The 8,545-nt window shown below is 25.4% G+C and overlaps 1 protein-coding gene across 1 annotated transcript; it reads right to left on the reverse strand.

Annotated features, from left to right (window-relative positions):
• Positions 1-823, reverse strand: LOC135133512 (pupal cuticle protein-like). Its single transcript, XM_064061952.1, has 3 exons — positions 809-823; positions 640-752; positions 1-593 (listed from the first exon to the last, which is right to left on the reverse strand). The coding sequence occupies exons 1-3, from the start codon at positions 821-823 to the stop codon at positions 65-67; spliced, it is 657 nt and encodes a 218-aa protein (XP_063918022.1). The 3' UTR covers positions 1-64.
• Between the last annotated feature and the right edge of the window lie 7,722 nt (positions 824-8,545).

Below are 8,545 nucleotides of genomic sequence, written 5' to 3' on the forward strand. Positions count from 1 at the left end.
TAGTGGTTTAATTGTTTATTAAAATCTCTTCAACATTTTTAACAACGAAAATAACAATTAACAATCAAATTGAGTTCACCGCTCCAATGTTAAACCCTCTTCCGTCCCCATTCGAGAGTAGACTAACAATGGAGCTCTGCAATTTTTTGTCCAGTTCATTGAAAGCAATGGGTTTTGAAGTTGCCACGTTGGTACTCACTGTAGATTCCACAGGGATGTGAATTCTCGTAGGGGTCGTAGACACTTCGGGTCTGGTGGTAGTTGAAAAAGACCCAACTTGGAACCTTGTTGGTTCTGAAGCGATGTACTGAGGTCTAGAGGTTGGTTGGATAAATTGAATGGGGGCAGCAGGTCTAGGGGTTGATTGTAGAACCACGTTAACAGGATTGGGGTTGACTATATAGGGTGGAACTTTGATATGGTCGCCTTCAGGGTGGAAACCATTCTCGTCGGCTATGTATCTAACAGTGTAGACTTTTCCGGTTTCGTCAGTGTAGGAATACGACCCTTTGACTATAACAGGGGAATTTTCGACGTTTTCGTCCAAAACGTTACCTTCTTCTTCCCGAACTGTCCCATCGCTACTTTCGAAGCTAAAACAATAGTTGCAAAAAAGTGACTTATTTTAAGTCCACTTACCGGAAGAAGTAGTGTCCTGAGGGGGTGTGTTCCAGTTGGTAGTCCAAAATTTTGGCATCCTTTGACCCGTCGTACGACAACGCGGAGGACAAAAGGACACTCAAAACAAAAATCTGCAATTTTTAAAATCATTACTAATAACTGGTTTCAATGTGGTCATTTGTCTTACGTATTTGTGAGACATTGTGGATGAAGCTATACTGAAAACTAATCAGACGGAAACTTTTTTATATTTGTTAACCCCACTAAGTGCGGTCAAATGCAAAACACAGAACTTTATAGTTGGTTTCCAAAATCTCTCCAATTAACATAATTTACTTATAGTCTTTCCTTCTCCAGATCAGAGCTGGTCAAATTTTTATGGTAATTTAGCACCAGCGATATATTTCTTTATCGACAAGAACTGCTCAATTTGTTACAACATTTTAATGCGACAAATAAGATTATCTACTTTATAGCCTGAGAAAAAATCCGTAATTTAACACACTCGGTGATATAATTTTCGCGTAATGTCACCTACATAAAAATAACAATTTCGTTATTTCTAAAAGCAGAAATCGGCCAAATTGTTCACAATCTCCTAACATCTATTTATGCGTGATTTATGGCCACCGGGTTGCTCTCCCATGAACTATGCAAATCGTACAAAATCCCAATAAAAATGTTTCCGTTCTTCTACATCATACGTGAAAGAGAAAATGCATTTATGGGAGCTATATTTCACGTGAGCTTTGTTGGCGGAATTTGGACAAGGTTATTGCCAACGTCGCCATCAATCATCCGAAACTCGTTGCTGGATTATTTTTGACAGCAAAACGGAATGAAGTCGTTGTCGGTATTTAGTTTCTTGGCTAATTATTGCTTCGTAACATTTAGAAATGTCAACGTTGCGTTGCGGAATTGGAAGAGGAAGGAAAAGATCGCATAATTAACGCGAGAGCGGCAGTAATAAAGAAATGTTTCTAATTATGTAAAATAATTATGTGAATTTTGATGTTTTGTGTGGTTTAATTGACCTTTCTTTTGTGGAAGGAATTAAAATGTAAAGTGGTGGAGTCAGAATTGTTGGGTTAGGAGTGGCATTCATTTGAGGAGGTATTTTTCAATGGAAATTTAATGATTTTTGAGATGACGTCATCTTATTGTGGTAATTTTGATGTGTCAAATTGGACACAGTGTTTTCAGATGATACAAAATTTTTTAGTTGGCATTTTAGTTTATTTTTATAACTCCTAAATCAGTGTTTTACGAAATTTTGAAATTTTCTCTACAAGTTGTTTATTACGTGTTTACACTTTATTTGATTGAATTATGAAATTGTGATTTTGAAATGAAGAGACTTAAGGGTTTGAATTTCTAATTTTCGATTACACAATTTTCGTTTTTTCAAATATTCACTGCTATAATTTTTTAATTTTTGATTTTTAAATTTTGTGATTTTTGATTTTTTAATTAAGTAATCAATTTTCAATTTTTCTTTTTTAACTTTCGATGTCAACTTATTAATTCTTTAATTTTTTAATTTTTCGATTTCAGAATTTTCCAATATTCAATTTTTCGATTTTAGAATTTATTTTTTTTTGGTTTCTCATTTACGTTTTTTGAAAATGTTTGATTTTTCATTGCTTTAGTGATAGAATTTTTCGTGTTCAACTACTTGCTTTTTTAATTTTTCGACCTTTGAGTTTTTGATTTTTCTACTTTATTTTGCATTTGTCAATTTTTTACTTTTTCTATTGTTCACTTTTTCGATATCTGAGGTTTTCGATGTTTCACTCCATTTTTCCTATTTTGCAGTTTTTGGATTTGTTCAATTTTTGTATCTTTCAATTTTTTGTTTCTTTTTTATTATTTCGATTTTTCAATATTTTAATTATATTTATTTTTAATTATTTTAATTCAAATTTCGGTATTCAATCCTTCCATTTTTAATTTTTGATTATTCAGTTGCTTGATTTTTCAGATTTTTTTTAAATATACAAAATTTTCGTTTCTTCAATTCCCCTCCCTTATTTTTCGATTTTTCAGATTTTGATTTTCTTCAGTTTAATTTTCGAATTGTCAGTGTCTTACTTCTTCCATTTTTCTGTATTTCGGTTTCTGAACTTTTCAATTTTCATTCAATTTTTTCTATTTTTCAATTTTTCGATTTCTTTATTTTTGATTTTTCAATTTTTCGGTTTTTTAATTTTTCTATTTTTCGCATTTTTATTCATATAATGTTTGGTTTATTCAGTTCCTCGATTTTAAAATTTTTGATTTATTAAATTTTTTGGTTTTCCGATTTTTGAATTTTTCGATTTTTCAAGTTTTGATTTTACACTTGAATTTTAGATTTGCCAGTGTTTTACTTTTTCGATTTTTCTATTTTTTGATTTTTGAAGTTTGTAATTTTTCATTACATTTTTTCTATTTTTCAATTTTTCGATTTTTCAGCTATTCGATCTTGCAATTTTTTTATTTTTTGGCTTTATATTTTCGTTTTTTTAATTTTACAATTTTTCAATTTATGATTTTTTCACATTCATTTTCAATTTGTCAATTTTTTACTATTTCGGTTTTCCAGTGTGTTTTACTTTTTCGATTTTTCTATTTTTTGATTTTTGAAGTTTGTAATTTTTTCTATTTTTCAATTTTTCGATTTTTCAGCTATTCGATCTTGCAATTTTTTTATTTTTTGGCTTTTTATTTTCGTTTTTTTAATTTTACAATTTTTCAATTTATGATTTTTTCACATTCATTTTCAATTTGTCAATTTTTTACTTTTTCGGTTTTCCAGTTTTTCGATCTCTTCTTTTTTTTTCAATTTTTGGAATTCGCAGTTTTGCTATTTTTTATTTCTCATTATCAATTTTGTTATTTTATTATTACATAATTTTTCATTGTTTCAATTATTCGATATTTTAATTTTTGATTATTCAATTCTTTCAGTTATTCGATTTTGAAATTTTACAAATTTCGTCCTTTTCTATTTCATAGTTTTTCGATTTTAAAATTTTTGATTTTTTGATTTTTTAGATTTTGATTTTTCAACATTAAATTTAGATTTGTCAATGTTTTCCATTTTAGATTTCTGAGATTTTCTATTTTTCAATCTTTTCGATTTCTTCAATTTTTGATTTTTCAATTTTCGGTTTTGCAATTTTTCGATTTGTTAATTTTTCATTGATATCTTTATTTCCTGTTTCGATTTTTCGCATTTTAATCATATATGTATGTTTCGTTTTTTCAATGCTTCGATTTTAAAATTTTTGATCTCTCAGTTTTATAATTTTAAGAATTTTCAGTTTTTCGATTCCTTAGTTTTCAATTTTTCGATTTTTCAAATTTTAATTTTTCCACTTTAATGTTCGATTTGTCAGTATCTTACTTTTTCACTCTTTTAATTTTTCGAAATTTAGGTTATCAACTTTTTGATTTTTCAGTTTTTCGTTTTTTGTCATTGTCATATATGTCAATGTCTTTTTTATTTCTTTTTTCGGATTTTTATCGTTTTAATTATATAATTTTTGGTTTTTTACAATTTTTAGATTTAAAAAATTTGAATTTTTCAATTTTCTGATTTTACGATTTTTCAATTTTTCGATTTTTAAATTAATAATTTGTCGATTTTTACAGTCTAAATTTGAAAACTTTTCCGTTTTTTAATTTTTAATTTTTTGATTTTTCAATTTTCTCGAATTTTCAGCTTCAGGATTTTGCTTTACAATTTTTCGATGTTTCACTTTTAATTTTTTTAATTTTTCCTTTCAAATATATTTCAATTTCCAAAGTTTTCCGTTTATCATTGTATTTTCGCATTTTTTGTACCTAATAAATAAATAAATGTTTCGATTTATCAATTTTTTGATTTTAAAATTTTTGATTTTTCAATTTCCTGTTTTTCGATTTTTCAATTTTCCGATTTTAAAGTTATCAATTTTTCGATTATTAGATTCTGATTTTTTCCACTTTACTTTTCGGTTTGTCAGTGTTTTCCTTTTTCGATATCTAAAATTTTCGATTTTTCGTCCTACTTTTCTATTATTCAATTTTTTTTCTCTTCAATTTTTGATTTTTTATTGTTTTTTTGATTTCCTTTTTCGCATTCTAATCTGTTTCACTTTTTAAACTTCTCGGTTTTAAAATTATTGATTTTTTTTTCGGTTTTTCAATTTTTCGATTCTAAAATTATCAATGTTCCGGTTTTTCAGATTTTGATTTTTCCATTTTAATTTTCTATTTTTCAGTATTTTTGATTCAATTTTTTTTTTTCACTTCTTTTTCTGATTTTCAGCATTTTATTCATATAGTTTTTGTTTTTTTTCAATTTTTAGATTTTAAAAATTTAGATTTTTCAACTTTCTGATTTTTGATTTTCAAATTATCAAATTTGTCGGTTTTTCCAGTCTAAGTTTTGAAAATTTTTCAATTGTTATTTTTTTTTCGATTTTTCAATTTTTCGATCTTTCAATTTTAGGATTTTGCTTTACTATTTTTCGATCTTTCATTTATAATTTTTTCAATTTTTTCTTTCAAATCCTGATTTTTTCCTCTTTAATTTTCAAATTGCCAGTGTTTTACCTTTTCGATTTTTCTATATTTGATTTTCCATGTTTGTCATTCCATTTTTTCTACGAGTACTTTTCAATTTTTCGATTACTTCAAATTTCGATTTTTTGGTTTATCATTTTATTTTCCGCATTTTATAATATTTCGTCTTTGATTTTTTGATTTTCTGTTTTCCCATTTTTCATTGTTTCGATTTTTAAATCATCAGTTTTTTGATTTTTTGGATTTTACTTTTTCTATTTTTCAAATTTTCGATTTTTTGGTTATCCACTTTTCGATTTTTCAGATTTTGAGATTTCCACTGTTATTTTTGATTAATTGTCAATGTTTTACTTTCTGGATTTTTCTGTTTTTCGATTTCTGAGGTTTGCAATTTTCATTACATTTTTTCTAATTTTCAATTTTTCTAATTGTTCAATTTTTGGTTTTTCAATTTTTCGATTTTGCAAATTTCCTCTTTTTTGATATTTCATTGTCTTTTTTATTTCCTTTTTTTATCATTTTGATTATACATATAATTTTTGGTTTTTTCTAATTTTTAGAATTTAAAAATTTAGCCTTTTTCTGATTTTCAGCATTTTATTCATATAGTTTTTGGTTTTTTCCAATTTTTAGATTTTAAAAATTTAGATTCTCCAACTTCCTGATTTTTTGATTTTCAAATTATCAAATTTGTCGATTTTTCCAGTGTAAGTTTTGAAAATTTTTCAATTTTTAATTATTTTTTTCGATTTTTAATTTCCAAATTTTGTCATTTTTTGAATCTTCGATTTTTCAATTTTCGATCTTTCAGTTTTAGGATTTTGCTTTACTATTTTTCGATCTTTCATTTATAATTTTTTCAATTTTTTCTTTCAAATCCTGATTTTTTCCTCTTTAATTTTCAAATTGCCAGTGTTTTACCTTTTCGATTTTTCTATATTTGATTTTCCACGTTTGTCATTCCATTTTTTCTACGAGTACTTTTCAATTTTTCGATTACTTCAAATTTCGATTTTTTGGTTTATCATTTTATTTTCCGCATTTTATAATATTTCGTCTTCGATTTTTTGATTTTCTGTTTTCCCATTTTTCATTGTTTCGATTTTTAAATCATCAGTTTTTCGATTTTTTGGATTTTACTTTTTCTATTTTTCAAATTTTCGATTTTTTGGTTATCCACTTTTCGATTTTTCAGATTTTGAGATTTCCACTGTTATTTTTGATTAATTGTCAATGTTTTACTTTTTGGATTTTTCTGTTTTTCGATTTCTGAGGTTTGCAATTTTCATTACATTTTTTCTAATTTTCAATTTTTCTAATTGTTCAATTTTTGGTTTTTAAATTTTTCGATTTTGCAAATTTCCTCTTTTTTGATATTTCATTGTCTTTTTTATTTCCTTTTTTTATCATTTTGATTATACATATAATTTTTGGTTTTTTCTAATTTTTAGAATTTAAAAATTTAGCCTTTTTCTGATTTTCAGCATTTTATTCATATAGTTTTTGGTTTTTTCCAATTTTTAGATTTTAAAAATTTAGATTCCTCAACTTCCTGATTTTTTGATTTTCAAATTATCAAATTTGTCGATTTTTCCAGTGTAAGTTTTGAAAATTTTTTAATTATTTTTTTCGATTTTTAATTTCCAAATTTTGTGATTTTTTGAATCTTCGATTTTTCAATTTTCGATCTTTCAGTTTTAGGATTTTGCTTTACTATTTTTCGATCTTTCATTTATAATTTTTTCAATTTTTTCTTTCAAATCCTGATTTTTTCCTCTTTAATTTTCAAATTGCCAGTGTTTTACCTTTACGATTTTTCTATATTTGATTTTCCACATTTGTCATTCCATTTTTTCTACGAGTACTTTTCAATTTTTCGATTACTTCAAATTTCGATTTTTTGGTTTATCATTTTATTTTCCGCATTTTATAATATTTCGTCTTTGATTTTTTGATTTTCTGTTTTCCCATTTTTCATTGTTTCGATTTTTAAATCATCAGTTTTTCGATTTTTTGGATTTTACTTTTTCTATTTTTCAAATTTTCGATTTTTTGGTTATCCACTTTTCGATTTTTCAGATTTTGAGATTTCCACTGTTATTTTTGATTAATTGTCAATGTTTTACTTTTTGGATTTTTCTGTTTTTCGATTTCTAAGGTTTGCAATTTTTATTACATTTTTTCTAATTTTCAAATTTTCTAATTATTCAATTTTTGGTTTTTCAATTTTTCGAATTTGCAAATTTCCTCTTTTTTCATATTTCATTGTCTGTTTTATTTCCTTTCTTCACCATTTTGATCATACATATAATTTTTGGTTTTCTAATTTTTAGATTTTAAAATTTTTGATTTTTCAATTTCTGAATTTTCGATTTTCCAATTTTTTTAAATTATCAAATTGTGGATTTTTCCAGTCTAAGCTTTGAAAATGTTTCAAGCTTTTAATTGTAGATTTTTTGAATTCTCGATTTTTTTTTTCTTCGATTTGGTAAATTTTCGACTTCTATATTCTTAAAATGTTCAATTTCTCTTTTTTATTCTTTCAGTTTTACAATTTTGCTTTTGCAATTTTTCGGAAATTCTTCAATTTTTCAATTTCTCGATTTTTAATTTATCAGTTTTTAGTTTTTCAGTGTTTCTACTTAAAATGTTTCAGTTCTTAATTCTTCAATTTTTGATTTTATTTATTAAAGTGTATTAAAATCTTTACAAATAGAATAACTTGTCAGTTTCTAGATTTTTCACTTTGTCTGTTTTTCTAGTCAGTTACACAGTTTTCCGATTTTAAAATTTTTCCACTTCAATTTTTCATTTGTCAATTTTTGAATTTTTCGGTTTTTTAGTTTTGATTTTTCCATTATCCAATTTTTCAATTTTCGGATTACTTATTAATGTGTACTTGTGTTTAAGCTTATCCACGTAGGTTTTGGAAAAAAAAAACAGAATTCAGAAAACATTGAAGTTGTCGTGCCACTAATTAAAAAATTCCAAAAACTTGATGACGTCATTTCAAAATTTCTCTAAATAAGTTCATTTGATACAGCAGACTTCTCTAAATTTACTTTTCTATTTTCTTAGCTTTCTTTAATTTTTTCTTCAAACAGTGTGATAATATATTTTTTTGATTTTTCTAAACGTCACTCCTAGGACTTTGGAAATAAAATCTGCAAAAAATTAAAATTTGCTTCGGTTTCATAGAAAGACTAACAGGATGATGCAAATTAAAACATATTAAATAAACATTTAAGTAGAAAAAAAAGCCCAACAGAGGCGTTAACCGAGTTTTAACCTCACTTAATTTTTTAACTGATGGATTGCATACACTTAATACAATATAATTAATAAGGAATGAAAAGGATAAAGCACAACACAA

Source organism: Zophobas morio, unplaced genomic scaffold (genome assembly GCF_036711695.1).
Source record: "Zophobas morio isolate AGI-343-1 ecotype UQ-CSIRO unplaced genomic scaffold, CSIRO_AGI_Zmor_V1 ptg000022l, whole genome shotgun sequence".
NCBI classification, from domain to species: Eukaryota; Metazoa; Arthropoda; class Insecta; order Coleoptera; family Tenebrionidae; genus Zophobas; species Zophobas morio.